The sequence below is a fragment of the Mastigoproctus giganteus genome, chromosome 5 (assembly GCF_048544385.1).
Source record: "Mastigoproctus giganteus isolate SK-2022 chromosome 5, ASM4854438v1, whole genome shotgun sequence".
Lineage (NCBI taxonomy): Eukaryota > Metazoa > Arthropoda > Arachnida > Uropygi > Thelyphonidae > Mastigoproctus > Mastigoproctus giganteus.
The window spans coordinates 58,770,594-58,792,716 of record NC_143579.1 but is presented as its reverse complement, the minus strand read 5'-3'; the positions used below and the strand labels follow the sequence as shown (position 1 = coordinate 58,792,716).

Here is a 22,123-nt window from a genome sequence, read left to right as displayed (position 1 = left end):
ATAAATGCAAAATACCTATTCAGTTTGTTTGCTGATGATCCTGCAATATACCTTTGCAGGATCATCAACAATTAAACCATCGATATCAAGTGGACCAATGTGATTCAACCTTTTCCTTCTATTGTTAACACAAGTAAAGAAGTCTTTGCCAGAGACTTCTCGTAATATGCCTTGACTTGCTTAACCTCTTTTGTGACTTGATTGCAGATTAGTTTATATCTACCACAGGCTCCTGTACCACCTGATAATTTATAATCAACCCATGCATTTTTCTTCTCTGCGATAATCTCATTAGTTCATCTGACTCCATTTAGGTCTAAGCTTTGAACAGTATAGTCGAGTGGTCAGGAGCGAGGGTGCATAAGTACACGTGGTTTGAGTTACTGGGATTCAAGCTCGTGACTGCTAAATACGGTACCTCGCGAACTCCTCTGACCGTGTGGTTGATCTGGAGTATAAACAGAAAATGTATTTAGTTATGGTTAGTGATATTAAACAAATCATATAATAGTTAGCGATTTCAGTTATCATCTTAGTGGTATTAAATAAGTCACGTCAGCAATTGCCCAGATAAAATATAGCACTTGTTGCGCTACTAAACTGAACTGCAGAAAGTTATTTGAGAGGGATGTCGACTAAAAAAAAAAAATTTCTTTCTTTTACAGTTTTTCCAAAAATCATACACTTTACCTATAAATTGTTAAAATGGATAGACCATGGACTTAGGAAAGCGGACTTCCTTCATTAGTCATTATCTTTGATGTCACCTGCTGATGCCACTTCCGCATTGCTTTTTTTATTTTTTTTTTATCGTGAATTACATTCAGAGAAACTCATCACTCATTATTTTTTTTATCGTGAATTACACTCAAAGAAACTCGTGACATTTGTTGTTTACGCACTTCCTGTAGGAAGTTCGTAAACAATAAATTCTAAGAAAGTCACATCAAGCAAGTGTTTTAACTAAAAAAAAAAAATGTTTATATTCTGTTTATGGCTGCCACAATTAGTTCGGTAAACAATGGGCCTTTTAAAAAAATAAATAAATAAGTGAATACTGTAATAAAAAAAAAACGGTGTCGCTAAAAAAAAAAAATTTTGTGGACACCGTTTTGACGGGACGAAATAACCTCTCCAAAAAAAGTTTTGGGAACACTATTTTTCATACAGAGCTATAATCTCGAAATAAATATAAGTGATTAAAATTAATAATACATAAGTATGTTCATTTAACATAACAGTTAATATTATCACAATAAAGAGCAGACACACGTACATTTTACATCGATACGAACCATATATTCGCCTGATCATCCAATACTTATTGACATTGCATTGCATTATTTTCAAGACTAAAATACGGTATGTAGATGTATTTTATAATTATTATAAAAATAGAGGAAAATAAAAAAAATAATCTATAATAAAAGGACCTTTTATTGTATACATTTATATGGAGGTTTGAAACGCTGTTCCCACATAGATTGTGTGGCTGTAGTCCCCTGAAGAAGTTCCCTATTACACACTATCTTCCAATTTCCATTGTATTAACAACATACAGTAGTTTATTGTTTTAGAACAATTCCATTATTAAACCTAATAAAATCTTTATTTATATTAATTTATACGCAAATACTAACTCCTAATACATCTAACCATTAATTTGTATTTGATTTATGTAATTTAATTATTTCTATAACGTTTATTTCCCCTTTGGAAATAATTTACTGAAAACACTGCACCCCTTTTCCAATACTTTCTTAAGTTTGCATATATCTTATATTTAGTGCAGTGTTCTTAATTGCATAGTCTCTTGTTTTGCATTCATACATCCCTACAGAGATTTCAAAATACTCGAAACAATTTTCAAGGTCACTTTTTACTCGTATTTTAAAAAAAAAATATGGCATAACGACTGTAGCATCTACTATGTTCTCAAGAAACAGCTTTGCGCCTAATTTCAAAAAATAATTAATGTAGCAAAGCCTGTAGCAAATCATTGGCCCTGCAAAATTACGTGCCCTAGACAATTGCCTGACTTGACAAGGCATAAATTTATCCCTGAATACAGCCAATAAAAACATTGCAAGAAAGGAAGTTTAATTTTTTAAACTCAGAATTAATTTAAATAAATAAATAATATTTTAAATGTGTAAACAGCCATGGAGATCTCCTGCATCCCTTTTCTTGAAAACATGCATCCGCATCTAACTTATCTATTATCCAGTGCAACAGCTGAATAAATATTCAGTACGCAGTGGAAAAACAAGCTGACCAATGAGATTTGATAAGCTAGTTACACAAGTAACGCACAATTTAACAATAAAAATCTGAAGTGCCTACGAATAATGTCATCCTCCCTCCCCCCAAAAAGTAAAAAGAAATACAGAGAACTTACTCTAGACTATCGAGAAAGCAATCAGTACAGTCAGGAAAATCATTTGTTTGTAGTTAGAAAAGGCATTAATCCTATATATTAACTGCAACCTCAATGAGAATTGACATAACTTTTATATAAATAGTTTAAATTTAGTAGGTAAGTTTCTGAGAGAGTTTTGTAATCATATGTGCCTTTTCGTCACTGTCTTTATTCACCAAACTATGAATTCTTCCACTCCCTCCTTTTTAAAGAAAATGATGTACAGTAGACTTCCGATTATCCAGGGCTCGCTACGACCCGGAAGTCTAAGTATAAGTCAGATAACAGAAAGAATTATGCGGAATCTATTACAGGTGTTCTTTGTTTATATTTTTAATGTTTCTTACAATAAGTCCCTTGTATTTTTCTGAGAAACTGCATCACCCACCTTTGCTTTCTGTCTATTAGCTTGTCCTAGTCAAATTTCAGTAATCCTTCAGTTTTACTACCATACAGCTAATTTTAATATTCTTCTTCGAGTTTTCTTTAATTTATGTTCGTGTGCGTCCCTCATGTTAAAGAAGAAAAAGGGGTTTTCTTTCTATTGACCAAAAAATTCAACTTGTCAATAAACATGAAAAAAGTGTTACAGTGCGCACGTTAATGAGTCTCTACTCGACTACATGGAAAAAAGACATGTCGCGCTCACTGACAAGACAATGTTTCGAAATTTATGTAGTATCATTCGCAGGACGGCACACCAAAGGAAAAAGTACGAGGCACATTCAAAAAGTTCCCGGAATTTTATTTTTTGTGATTAGGTTAGTAAACAGTTGAGTTTACTGACCTGGTCACTTTCAAAGTACTTTCCATCTGCACGTGCCCGCGCGCGCGCGCACACACACACACATGCTCCAACGGTCTTCCCAAGCTTTGAAACATCCTTTTAAAATCGTGTTGTTTTAGTGCACGTAGGGTCGCTTCGGCGTTTTCTTTGATGCCATCCACTCTAGCGAAACGACGACCCGGAGCCCCATTTTCCGTTTAGGGAACAGCCAGAAGGGTACGCTGCTGCATGACCGATTTTTTCCCCCATGCCAATACACCCAATTGTGATTGGGTGTATTGGCATGGTGCAGAATCCAGCCATCCTACCATTTTGAGGTCATCTTGGTCTCACATTCTTACGCAAACGTGTCAAAACGTCAACGTAGTAAGCAGCAGTAACGCTTCTCCCCTAGTCACAAATTCGTCTTGCACTACGAATCATACGACCAGCATGGCTTCGATATTGGATTTTCTTACACGAGACTTCTCCGGCCGTGGGGACATTTTTGTGTGCAATTCGGATGATTTCACCTTGGTTTTGGGGACATAGGAGAACACCTAACTCTCATCCTCAATGACCACTTTTCTTAGGAAGCTCGGATCTTGTTATTATTATTATTTATTTATTATTATTTTTTTTAGCCATATGGTGCAAGGGAGCCTGAGGCATATGCTGCACCAGCCAAAAAAAAAAAAAAAAAAAAATTGAGTACCCTGAGAGAGAGAGAGAGAGAGAGGGGGGGTAGGAGGGAATCACCAAAAAAGAGAAGAATAATGATATCCAGCTCAGAACCCTGGGTGTGCCAAGCCCATACTCGCGAGATGTGAGCCCTGGAGTAGAGTTTCCGAACAAATCACCTGCGACGATTTTCCTGCAGTCCATTTGATCGACCGACAGCAAACGCGGAACAAACTTTGCATACAAGCGACGCATCTCTAAATCTTACGTCAGGATTGTGCGTACTGAGCCTACAGAGAGTCATTCGCCTATCAATTCTCACGAGTTCCTTCACTTTCGTGACATTTTCTTGTTTCGTGAAGTCCACTGCGAGGTTCATCTTCCAGTATTTTCTGTCTGTTTTTAAACTGATCAAGCCACTCGTAAATTGCTGTTTTCTTCAAAGCACCATCTCCATAAACTTTCTGCAATGCCTGTAGCTTCTATGTAGCACGTTTCCAAGTTTAAAGAAGAACTTGATGTTAGCACGCTGCACATTCCGCAATCAATCGGTTGTGACCAAGAGTAAAATTGTCGAGCCAGCTGCCACTTGGCATGCGTGTGCACCAAAGTCAACGTAAACGCCCCATGAAACCTTACGGCCGTAGCGCAACAATTTAAATACCAGTGTGCGATTCCAGGAACTTTTTGAATGTACTACTTAACTTCATTTTTTTGGTTTTTTTCAAAAAAATCATGTATGTAATAACATTAATTTGCCATCCACTCTGTATAATCGGGCGTCTACTGTACCCTCTTCCATAAAAATAATATATATGTTAGTACTGTATTAAATTTTATGTAAAATCTTCTCATGCCATGGTATATTTTTATAAATATGAACACGGTATTTACGTAAATAAATTTCCCTTTTTGTCACACGATTTTTTTAATTTTCTTTGCAGATTATCCGTAAAATTTATTTCTCGTATTATATGCGGATAATCGGGAGTCTAACTGTACTCTCCTCTAAAGTTGTTTCAATGAGTACAGAAAAAATCTGGGTTCCCAATCGTATTGTACATTACTCGGAGTGGACCGGTTTGGTTAAGTTTGACAATACTGTAATTCTCGTATGATGTCTTCACCATCCTCTCATATAGATGTTTTGTGCAGGCTACATTATAATGTAATGCAGTCGCCCGAGGGAAGAGCAGTAATTATCTACTAACGTAGATAATTACTCCCCCTATTGCTGATGTGATTGCCAGTTGCCGAACTAGCTGTTCATGTTTGCCAGCTCCACCAAGTGCCAAACTTAATACCTAGCGTTAAATTAGTATTGAGGTATTTGTTCGGTTACCACAGCACAAAGTTTAGTACGTGACGAACTAGAAGTATAACTGTAACCAGCATGGAAATTAAATAAATTACATTTGGGGTAGGCCTCGAAGAACAGCATGCGCTTAACCTTCCCAGTGCTGTGGTCAAGGCGTGTGGATATGTGTTGTCTCGTAGTATATTATAATAGAAGTCAGTTTAGAAGAGATTTATTTGTTAATTAAAATAAAACACATGTAATCTAATATGTGCAAGGGTACGTGTATGTAGGCATGTGCGTTCCAGCCTGGTTTGCTGTTGGAGGAAAGATAAAGATCTCTGAATAACTCATGGTGGAAAACTCCTCACCTCCTCATTAGAACCGAGTAACTCAAATGAGGAGACCATGAAAAATATTTTCGCCAGGATTCGAATTGAGTTCATTTCAGCTAGTACTAAGTTACTATACTGACAAGTAGGTCTTACTGCTATGGGCATATTTGCCTAATAAATGGATTTCTTTTTTTTTACTAAGAAACTAACAATAACTAACACTTTATGCTGCTCTGCTGAGTAAAATAAGTATCATAGTCATAATGTACCTCTTAGCTACCGTATATTTTTAATTTACTTTAAAAGGCAATCAAAGCAATACTGTATAATAAAATTTTGTCCTTTTTACCACTTAAAGCATATTTTTAGTAATAAAAATGTGGTGACATACTGTATTCAGAATATGGAATTTTTAATCTATGTTTAAGTAAATGAAGCAATCTCATTACGAAACATGGAATTTAACCAGTCAAGGTCCTGTTTACAAGGATACCAATGTCAATCATAAATAACTCGTAAGATTGTGTTCACAACAAAGACAAAAAACTAACTTAAATATAAAAATTCATTATTCATCACTGTAGTTCTAAATAATCATTATTGAATAATTTTTATTAACATCATATCAGCGAAATATTAATTTTAAATTGACATATTAAAAGACTTAATTAAAAAGGAACCGCTTTGAAATTTGTGGTTGGAACCTGTAGCTAATGCTTTTTTTTTTTTATAATGCAATTGGTTGACAATGATCATGTGACAATTCGTCTTGCTCTTCGATAGTTGCTTTGGGGAAATAAATGAACAAAAGCTCCCCCTCTCGGATGCATAGTGTAGCAAATTGTTTCATATCCTCTTTAGTATATATAATTCGAGGAAATGACCTCTTAGCTGCACTCTTGCTTCTAACTTTCCAAGCGCATGCGTATTGAATGTTTTCGTTCAAGAAGCCGCCTCAGTTTGGTGTGTTGCTTCGGTAGTGTGGGCATAATTCCGTGGAGGCGATAACGCTGTCAGCGAGTGAAACGACAGTACCAAACGATAAGGGAAGCGGCACGTACGGTACAGTGCCCGTCGACTTTGTAGTAAATTGGTTATTAGCATTTCATTATCGTGCTGCTAAGAAAGTATCCCTTCCCACCTCTCGAATGATATGATCATAACAAACGCCATAAAAATCTGAAAATCTTTGAGGAAATTGCAGTTTAAAGTACCCAGGAAAATAATAATAATAAGGAAAATGGGGAAGATGAGAGGATGCGCCCGGCACAGCGTTTGTTTCCTGTCCTTCGTGACGTGGGTGAGTACAGTTTTTTTTATTTAACATTATTATATACATACACCTCCAGACACTGGAGGTGTATGTATATAAAAGAATTGCCTCATAAACAACCTACGTTAATTGCTAAAAGGGTGAGTGCTAGTGAAGGGGGTATTAAAATTCGTGCGTCAACACCTTCCCGTGCTACTCAAAGCTGTTTTCTCCGACATCCTTGAAGTGTAGACAAGCTCTAGCTTATATCAGCTGTTCTGAGGAGCAACAAGTTCACCTACTGTATGTGGTTTTTTTTTTTTCTCTCTCTCTCCTTTCCTTCCGGATTTCAAGATTAGCAGGTCTCCCACCTCAAAATTTCGTTTTGTTTATTTACATGACGTAAGCACTCCGGGAGAAAAATTAGGACAGGTCTATTCCTCAGCTGCTTTTAGGATATTAATTAATCTTGTTAAGTATTTCTTAGGATGCATTCAAAAATAAAATAGCAAAATAACTTCCAAAATAAATTTACCGCGATTTTTAAAATTATGACATAATTAGTATAAACATATCTTGTAGTTTTTAACATTCTCAGTACTTTCTATTTTGTTTTAATACTTCGTTTTTGCCAAGAGATATCGCTGCTACTATGGCAACTTTAATATAAATAAGCCTATATTTTTTATGTTAAATAATTAAATGCAATTTTGCTTTCTTCATTTTAATAGTTAATAAACATACAGACACCGTTTTCTTTTTTCTGAGATTGTCTTCCAATTAAATTTTAAAATAGTAATACAACTTTAGTAAGAGTGGAAAAACGATTTCCGTTTCAGCTTTTACAAATGTCTTTTATAAAGTGTTTTTAGTTTTGTTGTTGGAAAAGGCTATTTGTATATTGATTCTAGTTTGGGGTTTCTGGGGGAAAGGTCTTGAAATATCGAGTTTTTTCTCTTAATTTTCCGTATTGTATTGAAGTGTAGACCTATAGCAGAGTTGATATCTTCAATACTTTTTGTAGATCAAAGTCGTTTGACTGTACTCTTGTTTAAGATTCAAAATTAAATTTAAAAAATAAATAAATTCAGAGACTTTATATATTAATTTTTAATAACCGATTTACGCTTGGAACTGACTACACTTTCGTGGCTATAGTTTGCTGTGTGAAACGTACTAAAATATAACAGAAAATATCAAAGAAAGGAAATTATGTGGTTATTGCACCATAATTAAATCAAAGTTAATTATTATTTTAACACTTTGAACGTATTGCTGAAACTACAGCAAGCGTTATATTTGTCCGGAATTGCTGTTATCTGTGTGCAAACAAAATTAATAACTTTCATAATTAATTCAGCTTTTCTATTATAATTAATTAATTACGTTCACCTGGTAATATAGTGATTTAATTAAATTAAGAAATATAACATTTCGACGTCTAGTAAAATATTTTTTTAGATTGTTCGCGATCCAAGTAGGTAGCAACTGAGGTGCGTCAGTAAATCTTGCTGTTCATCTCGGTAACATTTTTAAATCAAAGAAATAATAATTTAAACACGGGCACAAGTAAAGGGAGTTTCTGGTTCTGAATGCTTCAAATGCCTTATTTTGACTTGGCTTCTCTGAATTTCATGTGTTAAAAATAGGTCGCAATTCCCAGTGTTTGAAACGTATTCAGGCATTTTAAGATTTCGCATCTCGTCACCCTCTTGGTATTTGCTTTAGGCACGAACTCCGGTCACTCCATCACTTGTTAGCTGCCACCTTAACCATTCTCGATGCGTAGGTGCGTGTTTTTCCAGCATTCATTCAGTAATTTATATTTATTGTAATATTATTGTTTAGTATAAAATCTCTTTTTAAATACTGTAAGTTGTATTATTTAAATTCAGATTTACTTAAATTCGAATTGAAAGAAACAGAATACAGTATATCAGTTCTCCACATTTGGTGAGTTAGATCAAAGCAATCTTCGTAAGAAAAGGCAGTTCTGTACACGTAAATATCCAGGCTTTTGTAAAAAAACACATTTCTAAATGAAAGTTATTTTTGCTCTTTTCGAATTAATTTATACTGAGTTCATTTAGCCATAGCTGTTTTGTACATTTGGTAACTATTCAATATTGGGTACTGAATCTCGACCGTACATTTTAATTAGAATATCGTAATTTAACTACTGTAGTGTGTGTATGAGAAGTTGAATCGTTTCAATATATCATGTGAGTCTAAAGATTGTATCTTCCACCGTGGATGTAGGCATTTCCAAGGAAATGTGCCTGCTTCCCAACATTTACGAAATACCCCACCCAGTTACAATTTATATATATTTTTTCATCCGTATTTATATAATCTTAATTTAAATTAGGTGGGTTTATTGTTGTCTTGGTATGGAAATAAACTAAGCATCCTATTTATGTTATATATATATATATATATATATATATATATATCTGATAATTAAAATAAAATATGATATTTAAAATAAAAACATCAGCCAGTAGTACGGCAATAATGCAGAGCGAAACAAAACGCAAAATAATATAAAATAAACAAACAGGGAAGGGAAAGTAGAGATAATAGGACAAAAAGGTAGTCGATAATCCCCTATATAATTTAGTCAATTAAGTCATTAATCCCAATTAATAAAACATGATGTAAATTTAAAATAATGCCAATTATAAATAATTTAGCGGAACCCCCTCGAAGGTACCAGTTCCAAAAGACGTGAAATCTCACCAAAAAAGGGTTAAAGAAACTACCAAAAAACTAAAATATCAAAATAATAGACTGACCATCATGCCCCATATCGACAGAGGACCACGAGGCCAATAATGGTCATGGAATCGCTGCATTTCAACTACTACTGGCTGATGTTTTTATTTTAAATATCATATTTATTTTAATTATCAGATATAATTAGGCATCATGTGGAAGATGTGCATTTGCTGCCTCTAATGATAGCTACATAGCCATATTTATTTATTATTTATTACTTTTGCCTAATTTTTACTTCACATAATATATATATATATATATATATATATATATATATACTACAAAGAATTATTATTTTAAATTTGTTTTTACTTAATCGTTCATTTTTGTTTTTGAGTAAATTTATTATCCTGTTTAATGACTATATCGGGGTCTCCAGCCTTTTAATAAATAAATAAATATATATATATATATATATATATATATATATATATATATATATATATACTGTACTAATTTGTTGTCTTCAGGAACACGGGGTTCAACTTTTTTTTTCCTTTTTTTTTTTGTTGGCGTATTCTTTCAAGCGTTTTCGAAACGCTCCCCCCCCCTCTCGTATAGAGGGGAGCGTTTATAAAATCGCCTACAAAAGTGGGGGGAGCGTGTTAGAATTAAATAATAAATTAATTATTATGAATATGTATTCGAATTGCCTCCTTGCTTAGTTAAAACTTCTATACTTTTAGTAATCAAATAATAAGCATGCAATCTTTTATGTAAATTTGTATAATTTCTTTTGCCACCTGCAAAAAGGGTATACAGTATATAGATCTTTATTGCATATTTTAAACGAATAAAATTTTATTGTCACGTTTATAAACGCCTAAATAAAATTTCAAATTAACTAATTTTTTATTTCCAGCGCGTTTGCATGTTTAGGAACCTTGTCTTATCACATGATATGGAGATCCAAGAACACTCAAGAGTGCAATGTATGTCGATTGTAATGCTATCGGGGTAAAATCGCCAATATGGGTAGCTTATGACTCTCCCCATGCAACTAAACTATTTTTTATGGCCCTCGTTAGAGAGGGGTTGGAAAGGGTTAGTTAATTTCCCGCCTGGACTTTCAGTAACATACAAATAACTAAAAACATAAGAACTTGATTGAGATGTCCGTTATATCTCAAGAAAGACTCACTGACTAGTCTTCTTCTGTAAATCACAAGTAGTAGCAATAAAGAGCATTTAATTTTGTGATTAAGTAAGATTAAAATTAAATTAATTCTCACGGTTTAGAAACTGCTGTTCGCTTAAAGATTAGTGCATTCCTAGAACTAGAGGTTAGAACCAGGCTGGGGATATACACATCAGCTGTAATTTCCCTGTTAATCATGACGCATTAAGTAAACGACTCATCGGGCAGACTGACCTTCAAACTGCAAAGCGAGAAATGAGAGTAGCGCCGTTCCAGCTTTTTCAAAGAGATGCATTTCGTCTCTTTTTACTTCAGCCATTCAAAATTACTGATTATCCATGGCAGATCCATGTAACGGGATTAGTTGTAGTAATTACCCTTTATGATTATTCCAAATCATGTTCTTGCATGTTTTATTTTTTCATTATGTGTAAACAGAACAAATTTCCTCTGCCTTTACTCATTCTGTATCTCCCTCCACTAAAAGATGGCTTTATCTGCCCTTGTGTTTACCCTCACCAGTTCAAATCAGTTAATACAATCTGCACACATAAAATGATTGCCATGGCGAAAAAGTTTTCACCCATCTGAATTTAATTCTTTGTAAAACCGTCTTTTTGCATATTTTTGATGTTTCTTCAAAAAAGTTTAAACTTTACATTAATGTTATCTTTGTACAATATTTTAACATTTTGTAATAGATACAACAAAAAATAGTACGCAGTCTTTCGACTGCAATTCTTAAGTAATTACTTTTATTTCTTAAGGCTGGTTGTGGCCTGGGGGTGAGGTACGTAAACTACAATACGTACAGTATATTGCTAGTCTATTATGTGCATACGATGTTACAAAAAATGCACGGCCTAATGTTACTATTGCATCACTTCTCGGCCTTTTGGCTAAGATCAAAGTGTAGTGTTATTGTTGCATGCCATATTGGCTGCAATGAAACAGTTAAAAAATAAATTTCATTTTATTCTCTAGATGGCAGAGGCTTACGAGTTTACATATTCATTGTCTGCATACGTACTGAATTATTAAGGGCAGCTGTCTTTTTCAGTGCCACAGTTCACAATGGGCTGTGCATCTTTTGTGGCAGCGTAACGGCTGGAACCAGCAACCTCCTTACTTGCGACCGTGCACTCTAATCGAGACCAGAGGGGATTACAATAAAGTTGGAAGCTCCTTTGGTACTGGCCGTACAGCATACAAATGGAAATTTATTTAATTTTAATTAGTTTTAAAGATGTAAGATAGTTTTAATTATTGCTTTTACGGAGTGTCATATAGACTCATATTGATATTGGGTTTATTTCCTGGGCTCTCTCCGATTGGCTGTTGGGACTAGGCTCTATGGTCAGTGATAGTCATATCGCATGGTCGAATCATCGCACCACCACAAAAAAAAAAAAAAAAGAAAAAAAAAGCTGGGCTCTGTTATATCGACTGCCATAATTTGCAGTGACATGCCTAGTACAGGGCCTGCACATGGACAGAATAGTAGAGAAAAATTGCCATAAAAAAAGATATATACAGTATTATACACACACACACAGACTATATATATAACTCGACACGCGACGTTTTAACGAAATAAAGTGAGGTCAATTAGTGTACTAACTTTCTGTGATAGCACCCAACGTTCGCTGACCGGACAATTTACTGCAATTTGGCCTTAATCGCGGTTCTTCTTCTTCTTGTAAAGAAATGTTTCTCGGCATATGTTGACTCATCTCTTACAAAAAAAAAGAAGGGGGGGGGGGTGTTGAGAAAAGAAGCCCGATAGCATCTGTAGGGATTTTAAGCTTTTTTTCCCCTATCAATATTTGCAGAACAAGATCAAGTTCGCAAAGTTAATTAAGTGAAATTTAGTGCTTTTAGTGAAATTTAATTATATTGTAAGACAAAAAAAAACTGACTCCCAATCAAATTTATAGTCTGATATACCGATTATAGTGATTTACCGTTTTAATACAATATTTTACACTTAAAACTGACATGCAGATTTTTGTGTTTGGCACAGTTTGGATTCTAATCAAACTGCCTCATAAACATAATATTTGTGTTTATGAAGGATAGGTTCGTTTAACATGTCAGGTTTCTACTTTGGCAGAAACACTCATTGAACAAACGTAGAAGAGCTAATTAACATCTGCGCTCTGAAATAACGACACTAAATGTGACACGATCTTATCTATTTATAACAGTAAATCCGAAACCTTTCTGCCGCAAGGGGACAATGCCACGTGAAAAACTGCATTGCATAGAGGTCAAGGCCGTTACATTTGAAACATTTACTGAGAGCAAAGTCACCCACAGTGGAAGTTGAACAGTAACAATGGTGCAGTGTAATGTTTTACCATGTGCCATTTACGATTATCGAACGTTTTTACCAAAGGGTTCAAACATAAACGACACAAAGCAAGTGTCGTTTCTACACGTATACTTTCGCCTAAACGTTTGGAATCACGTTCCATTTTTCTTAATTTTCAAAAGATTTTATTAAAACAGGACAGACTTGTTTAACAATTTTTATTAAAATATTTTAAAGAAATTTCTAGAATATTCGAGACTATACCAGAAAGGTATAGAAGAGTATTAAATGTGGTAGAACGTTGTAGACGGGGTCGGCTCAAGGGTACTTTGCGCCACTAGGCCACATTGATTTTTCTTGCGAGCTTTGTTTTTGAGAGGAGGAGGAGACGGTGTTGGCGCCCTCTAAACCTTGCGACCCTAGGCCAGTGCTTATTCGACCTTACCCTAAAGCCGGCCCTTGTTGTAGATGATCTAGAGTCAGAGTATTGTTTCAATATTATAGACGGTTGTAGATTATTCTAGAATGTTTTGCAATAATATAAATTGAGATGTAAGAGCTGTAACTTATAAAATTGAACATAGTCATTCAGAAAGAGTGTTTGGTGGTGGTTTTGGGTGTTTCGTGATAAGCATGGCAAGAAATAAGGAACTGAGTGCCTTTTTTCTTGCCATGAAAAAAAAAAAAAAGGTACTATTATAACTCTGTATAAAGAAAGTTATTCCACGAGAAGTATTCTCAATAAACTAGGTGTTTCATTTAAAGGAGTAAAAACTACCATTCCGCGGTGTAAAGAATACACTGTAAACCACGATCAGGACGACCGCGCTTAACAACAAAAGCACAAGATAAAACCAAAACACTGATTTCTAAACGCAATCGACGACTTACTGCACCTACAATTCGAGTTCAGTTCAATTGGAACAGAGAAATTCTTGTTTCTACATCCACCGTAAAACTTCGTCGTGTAAGTGGTCCGAAAACCCTTATTAAAAACTGGAAAATCCAAAGAAACTGTTAGTTTGGGCTAAGAGCCAACAAAATTGGACAATTGAAGAGTGGAAAAACGTATGCTGGATGGACGAATACAAATTTGAAATTTGTAAATCCAAACGTAGTTTGTGACACGATCGATTAAAAAAAAAAAAAAATGGTGCCACTTTTTAGTGCATACAGTCACTCACGGTGGTGGTCCATCATTACCTTCAGTTGATTCTGTTTTTCTGGAGTGGATGACATCGTCGGGATTGAAGGAATTTTAAGAAATGAAGGCTATTAAAACATTCTTCAACACAATGCATTATCCTCTGGACTTGGACTTTGTGAAAGAAATTATATTGCAACACGATAATGACCTAAAGCACAAGTCTAAGCTGTGTATGGACTTTCTAGCAACTAAACAATAGGAGGGAGAGGCATTGCAAATTGTGGTGTGGCCGCCCCAATCACCTGACTTAAACCCAATTGAGCTTTTATAGGATCATCTAGAGTTCTAGACTGTCAAGTTCGTTAAAGGGCGGCTTCTGGAGCGTCAGTTCAAATCCCCCTGGTGTTTCTGTGAAGAATAGTAAAATGTTTTGTTCTGGCATCTTGGCTACCCAGAAGCGTCAGTCACCTGAAGAGATGATTCTGAGTACACGTCCACACCAGGGGAAGATGGGCCAGTCTCAGTTGTGCACGTACCGTCTCAATTCGAGACTCTGTCCGACCCGATGTTACCAAGCGGTGAGGAAGATTCCTCTCGGGGCCCCACTTCAGAGGGAAAAAAAATATAAATAAATTATATGGCGTTAGGTTAAAAAAAACTTGGGAGCATTCCCAAGGGAGGAAAAAATTATACGCTATTATAAAATTAATAGCCCGAATGCCAAGTCTGTGTAAGGCAGTGGTAAAATAGCAAGGGTATATTTTGATGAAAAATCAGTATAGTTATTAATATTAATCATTTCAGTATTTTTTTTTCTGTAAATTTTTCAGTGCTTAATAAAAAAAAAAAAAAAAGTTTTTTGTTTTTATATTCAACCGTACATTGTTATAGCTAATTTAAAAAAAAAAAATAACAAAAATCGTTGTCATACGCTGTGATTTCAAACTTTTAGGCATGAGTGTATGTTACATTTTTATTTGTGTTTTTTGACTTCAAATGATAAAGAATAAGAGAAAACTGTTGAAGCAACAGCTGGTTCAACAGACAAACCAGCTTCCGATTTATTCTGCCAGCCGGTGGGGACGCCGGGAAATTTCCCAGTAATTTCCACTACCCCTTCCCATGGTTTCTAAACAGCAAGATTACGTGTAGGCGGTTGATAGACCAAACTGAACGAACCCTGTATGGAATTTCCTACGAACCATGGACAGTTTCCTCTCATTCGCTATATACTAAGGAATTTTTTCTATGATTGTATAATAAAATAAACCTGAGTACCAAGAGAAACATGTGCAAAACTAGGGAACAGCATGTGGTAGCAATTAGAGTTACCAGGTGTTTGGTTTGACCCTGACAGACTGGCATTCAAAATTCAGTATTTACTCAGTTTGTAAAATAAATAAATCTTGGATCTACCGGACATATACGAAACAACTTTATTTTGTTATATTTTAAAAATACTGTACCTCTAAATTATTTGGGTATGCGAAAGATGTTTTTTTTTTTTTTTTTTTTCAATACAAAATTGATAAAAGTTGTGGAGCCAAATTAATTTATAAATTGTATATTATCATTTTGTACGCAGTTTCAATTTAGTGTCATTATATTTTAAATAACGGTTTCTTGCTATGATCTGTCCCCTTCCAATGAGTTTTCTTTTGCGTCAAATTTTTCTAATTTATCCGATATCTTACCTAAAAAAAAATCGTAAGCTGTAGATAGGTGAAACCGATAGTCACACATCTTTTTAGACGCTGTTTTCACCTTTACTAAAAGTGGTGATAACCATAGCTGTAATATATATATTTTTTTTTTATTTTTCTCTTGTTTGCGACTTTTTATAAAAATCCCAGTTTGAATCCTTCTTCGCGTGCTGCTTCAATAATCAGGGTCGGCGGAATCGAGCCTGCATTGAAGGCGGGCGCCGTTTCAAAGTGTTAGTATGAAGTTTGATATGTTTGGGGGCGCCCGCCTTGCAATGCAGGGGTGCCCATTTTCAGCTTTTCAGGTGGGCGACGTCCAGCCTAGCGCCCGCCCTGTCAATAATAATAGCTTAAAACAGTTTTTGCGTTTATTGCAATTATCAGTAACTATAATAATGGTTATTACGTGAACTAAATGCTGCCTGCGTCATGGCGATCTCTCTTCTTCTGTACCTCTTTGCCTTATTGACTTTCTGCTATCTTCATGCCATCTTTCTATTAGGATGTTCCCCACTAGTCGTTTCTTGTCCTCCTGCTCGTCTTTAGGACCCCCTCCCTGTGGTCTCAACCTTGTCTTACACTTTACTATCCCTATCCTCTTCCCCATTTCTTTTCGTTTCTCTCCCTCCTTGCTGTGCTGGGGGACATGCGTCCTTGTACTGATCTGCCCGGCTCCTCGTGCCGTGGACGGATGCTGGAATGCTCCTTCCTGGTGATGGGGCTTTCCAGTAACTAAGTGGCCAGTGGAACAATACTATTCACAATATCCACATTGCTCACACCCTCATCTGACCTTGGCAGATTTTGCTTCTTCAGAGTGACACACCTCGCGGTTTTGTGGGAACCACTGGGACCGCTTACAGATACACACAATGTTTACACAATGAACTAAAATACGTCAATTTAATCGATTTCTAAAGTGAATTTCTAAAATTTCTGTTAAATTTGATTGCAACATCTATTCTAACCACATCAAACCAAGTTGCAGTAATGACACCTCAGCATAAATTACGAACATAGTCAATTTAAAAATGGTATTTCGTACTGTTTTTATAAGGAAACTGAAAAAAAAAGCAAAGTTCGTTTTATATGAATTTATAAAATGTATAAATGGCCGCTGTAGCCGAGTGGTCAGGCACAAAGTACGTTAAGTACACGTGCTTTGAATAACCGGGGTTCAAGACCGTGACTGCTAAATACGGTGCTGTTACTTGTATTCCCTCTATTTTGTGATCTCCTTTGACCATGTGGTTGTCCCAGAGTATAAACAGAAAGTTTTTATTTATTATATACTGTTATTTTCATCACGAATGGAGGCACGTACGGAGTGACAAATCTCTTCAATAATTCGATACTCAGTGTGTAATGTCGGCTTTCAAATACTTCTGCAGAGACTAGTGATTGAATATTGGCTGCCTTGTATTGACAAGTCGATAAACCGTGTGTGTGTGTGTGTGTGTTATAATCGTTTTTAGCAGGTTATTATATACTGTATGTAATAAGCCTGTTGTAACACAATGTTCGTCAGTCCGCATGTAATAATTCGGCTCCTAGTGGATGGATTTTATGAAAATTTGTGCCTTTTTTAAAAATATTTGTCAAGCATCCCAAATTTCATTAAAATCGCACCAATAGAAATCAGACAGTTATTTCTTTGTCTGTCCGCATGTAATAACTCGACTCAGTCGGTGGATTTTTAGGAAATTGTATATTTCACCCTGTTAGAACTATATATGTCAAGCCTTCCCAGATTTCATTAAAACGGGAAACTTTTTTCATACATACTCCAGGGGCTCGCATCTGATTGAGTTATGGGTTTGGCACACCCAGGGTCCTGAGCTGGATATCATTATTTTTCTCTTTCTTGATGATTCCCTTCTCTCTCACTCAGGGTAACTCAGGAATTTTTTTTTTTTTTTTGGCTGGTGCAGCAAAAGCCTCAGGCTTCCTTGCACCATATGGCTAATTGTAATAATATCAGATTCGCAACGGTGTTCCATGGCTGAAAAAAGGTTGACAAATAATTATAAAATTATTAATAACGCGATTTCGCATCACACTTGGAGAGAAATATTTCTGTGTGTGTGTTTTAACTAGTTCTTTTAAGAAATTTATTTTAAAAAGATTTTTTTTTCCCACATTCTGACGTTAGTTCCCCGTTTCGTTTAGCGGTTCAATTTACCCTCCACCGTGCCTATCATGCTGACATCGATGCGTGAATGCTTACATTAGGAAATGGCGGTTTGCGATTCTGCCCTGAATACCTGAAATGCATCACGAACTATCAACGCCAGAGGAAACCGGGCCTTTCCTGGTTTTCAGTGATGCGAATAAGCTGATTATATTTGGACAAATCCTTCTGTAATCCGCACAAAGACAATACATTTCAAATGCTACTCGCCACTGGAACTATCAAGACATAAGTTAAATTCTGGCCGTTATGATAGCGTTTTCGGTAATTTGGTTTCATGATATGTGATGGAATTCACTTATAATATTTAAAGGACCAGGAAATTTATGAGAATGCCATTTTCATAAATCATGGTATCAAGCTTTACGACTATAGAAATAACCTTCAAAAATTTAAGTGGTAATCGTATAAAAACATTCATGCAGCTTTCTGCTGAAATCATAGAAGATTTATAAGAATCGTGCAAGGATAACCAAAATAAATGAACAATCTAGTCATAATTTAAATCTTAAGATGAGAAGTTCAAAAGACGTTTCGATTAAGTTTTTATAAAAGTTGGATTGTAATGATCTTTAAGTCTATTATTATTTTATTTTATTTTGATAAATAATCTTCATGTTAATATATTCAGAATATCCAGAAAAAAATGTAATATACACTACTTTGAAGGAAACAGCTTCTCAATGATGATACTTATTGTGTTTCAAAGGTCAGACATGGAATTAGCATCAAATAATTCAAGTCGATCCTTCATTTTGTAAATATGGAGGAGACTACCCTTCATACGTATTTCCTGAAAATTACAGTCTACAGAAGTTCAAGTCTAATGTCAATAAATATCTTCTTTAGTCCTCTCAACCTCCAATCCCAGCACAGTACTAAGTACTATAGGTTCTAATACCTCTCGTGTTTGGGGTTGTCCAACAATTAAACTATTGCGAGACATTGTTTTTCAGAAAATATAAATAAAAAATATGAAAAAATACCAGTGGTGAAACTAATGTTACAGAGATATCAATGAGTATGGGATGAGTAATCCTGATAGATTTTTCTTCGAATGCGCACATCTATATTTCAACTGATACAGATTAATGAGGACCACGCGAATACACTTTTTTCCAGCAAGATTACTCACCCTTCCCTCCCCCTTCTTCAAAGATCATAACGTAAGGGGTCCAAAGCGTTCCTGATCTGTACATGACCCCTGGTATGGTGCCGTGAAGGGTATTGTATGGTCGTGGTACCTGCGTGTACCGGTGAACTGTACAATAAAGATCTTATTTATTTACATGGCTGAAACGAACCAATGAAACCTCTTTAGCCCGTTAGCATATATCCATAACGCGCCTGTAGTCTTCACCATATCCTTCCGTCCCCGTGTGTCCGTCTACTCGACTCGACTCTCAGAGGATGGCTTTGCCTGAAATGTTATACTTGGCCCTTATATTTGTCGTGCCTTCTCAAACTTCATTAAAATCGGGTGAATAGAAATCTGAGTTTTGTTTTTTTTTTTCATATAGGCCCATATATTTTATAATGTGGCTGAAGCACTGATATTATGTTTGTTGCCGTGCACTGATTGGAGGAATGAATGTGCAATATGGCGAATGCCCAGAAGTAAAGTGTCATTTTCAAATGGATCTTGAAGATAAATTTGAGTAGACTTCTGTTTTCATTCCATACAGTAGTGTAATTAATTCATAGCGTTATTGGCTTTCGGCCGAAATAACGTTTAACAGTCTTGTTGACTGCGTAGTTGCTAAAAAAAAAAAAAAAAAAAAAAACGAAATGAATTTACTTGGAAACTTGTCTAAGCGCGTAAATTGTGCCACAAATTATATTTAATCAAAAGCCTTTCTGCCGACAGACCTGTTATTTAAAGGAAGTCTTCAAATTAACGAGCCGAAAGGAAGTTCCACTAAGATAAATTATATATATAATTAAATTTTTTTACTTATATGATACCTAGTAAATCGCATATTGTTTGTATTGTGTTTTGACAGAACGCTATACTTAGTGAGCCAATTTTGGTGGTAAATTAATTTCAATGCTTAGCATATTGCATAGTATGAACTTTATGCAAAGACCAGTGTTATTAAATTGCTACCTTAATCTTTCTGTCCCCCTTAACAATATCATTTTGCATCTCTGATTTGTGTGAAATAATTGGATGGGTGTTCCCAGCTGGACCGATTGTTGTTGGTGCCTATTTCCGTCCAGGAAATTGGACCTCATCTGATTACATGTAGGCCATCGACCTCTTTTCAGATAGGTCTACAAAAGGATGATAGTTGTCTAACGCTCTATATACTCAATTGTAACGGTTTTTTATTTTTTTATAATTTTAATTTTCGCCAGTTTTAACATTTTGTTATATTAAAATGTGTATATACAGTATATATTTTTTTATCTTATGTTATACGCATTCAGTTAACATCAAGACAGATGGAAAGTCCCGGAAAAAAATCCATGAACATTGCTTTCTGAGTGCTAAAGCTTCTGGTCATTTGACAATAGGTCTTTCGGACCATCATTTTGTAGAAACTGACTCCCTTCTAAAAGAAAATAAATAAGGCGGCCCCTGAAGGCTTCATACCCTTGTCACTTTACAATCGGCTATCTGTATATATATATGTGTATTTGTTCTCCTTTAATGAATGACCAGGTTATTCAAGTTTATTATGAAAAACAATACCTTCCTTACCAATATCGTGTTTCAGGCTAGCCTGGGATTTTCCAGCGGAAACTCTTGACACCAATTACAAAGCATGCTATGGGGTATCCCTTCCCCTCCACGTCTGCATACTTCCCACGTTCTTCTAAGGAGCCTGTCTCTGCGAAGACAATAAAAGACGTCATTGTTTGATGCGAAAGTTACTCTGAGTACTTTTTATATTACAACTTTGGTTGTAGAGTAGGACTTCTCTGATTTTGCATTTCTGAAAATCTTCAGAAAAGGTGATCGGCAAACTTGTTAGGATCGCAAGGTGTTGTGTTTTTTTTTTTTTGCATAAAATATTATTAATATTGTTTTTGTTTCATTCACACTAACTTTTCCAGGTATCTCGAATACAAATATAGAGAGATTAAGGACTATAGAGTTTATTTTATTATTCGTCGGAGATTTTTAATATTAGTGAGGTTTGTGAAATTCACATTTGATATTTTTCTTAAAATTGATTATTAAGGTAACAGCTTTATGTAATATATGGTTTATAAATAAAATAAAATATTAGTCACTCATTCTACATATTGCAGTGTATATTTATATATACTTTGTCCATGTTTTCTTCCACGGTGATTTCTACATCTGCTTTCCCTAAGTATTTATACTGTCGAGTTTCATGACTGTCTCAAGCTGCTACGAAGCACACAAGACTCCGTCACACCCTTAGTAACTATTAAGTTACTCCTTATGGGCCCCATAATTATAAACTCATTTCCCTTTCCCCTTCTTGTTGCCGAGAGAATTTACAGCATGGGTCATAAGCTTATAATAGGGGAAAAGGGAAACACAACGAATATCATTGTGTATTTTTAACGGGATAGTCTATATGATGACTGCTTACCATATTCAGCCCCAAAATCACGTTATATTACCGAATTCCTTTTCTAAATGTGCAGATTTATTTTTTGCATCAACACTATCAAATATACAACTTGGTTGTACGAAAAGCAAAGTTTGGCAGTATTGCAGACGATAAAGACGAATGTGAAGCTATGCGTAGTTATTACACTCAAGGGAGTCATTTGAGTAAGCTGCCAACCCAGTCGCCACCCAGGCTTTACCCCATATGCTACTAGTTCTCATCTGTGTCTTTAAACAGAAAACCAAACACAAAGACTCCACTTGGGTAAATTCAATTAACAAACAAAACGGAATTAATCTGCCTTAGAGCGACCATTTAGTTTCGCGGCGGGAATGAGCCACCCCCCCCCCCCCACTACATGAGGAGGAAGGTTTGTTTGTTATTTGGTTTTTAGGAGCATTAGCAACTAAGGCCATGTTGCTCCGGGGATATGCGGTGGTCATTCCCTGACCGTTCCGCATCCTCCGTATTTGGTGGTCACGGGCTAGAACCCCGGTCTAATCAAGAAGCGT

At 35.4% G+C, this 22,123-nt stretch overlaps 1 protein-coding gene and 1 pseudogene across 1 annotated transcript in view; both read left to right on the top strand.

Moving 5' to 3' along the window:
• The first annotated feature begins 6,397 nt into the window (after positions 1-6,397).
• The window catches only part of LOC150085424 (tetraspanin-9-like), a 104,607-nt gene continuing 88,881 nt past the window's right edge, over positions 6,398-22,123 (top strand). Inside the window, exon 1 of the mRNA XM_090373225.1 lies at positions 6,398-6,798. Coding sequence (XP_090229351.1) covers positions 6,739-6,798 — 60 coding nt within the window. The 5' untranslated portion in view covers positions 6,398-6,738. The remainder of the gene's footprint in view (positions 6,799-22,123) is intronic.
• LOC150085425 (U2 spliceosomal RNA) lies at positions 11,546-11,706 on the top strand (annotated as a pseudogene).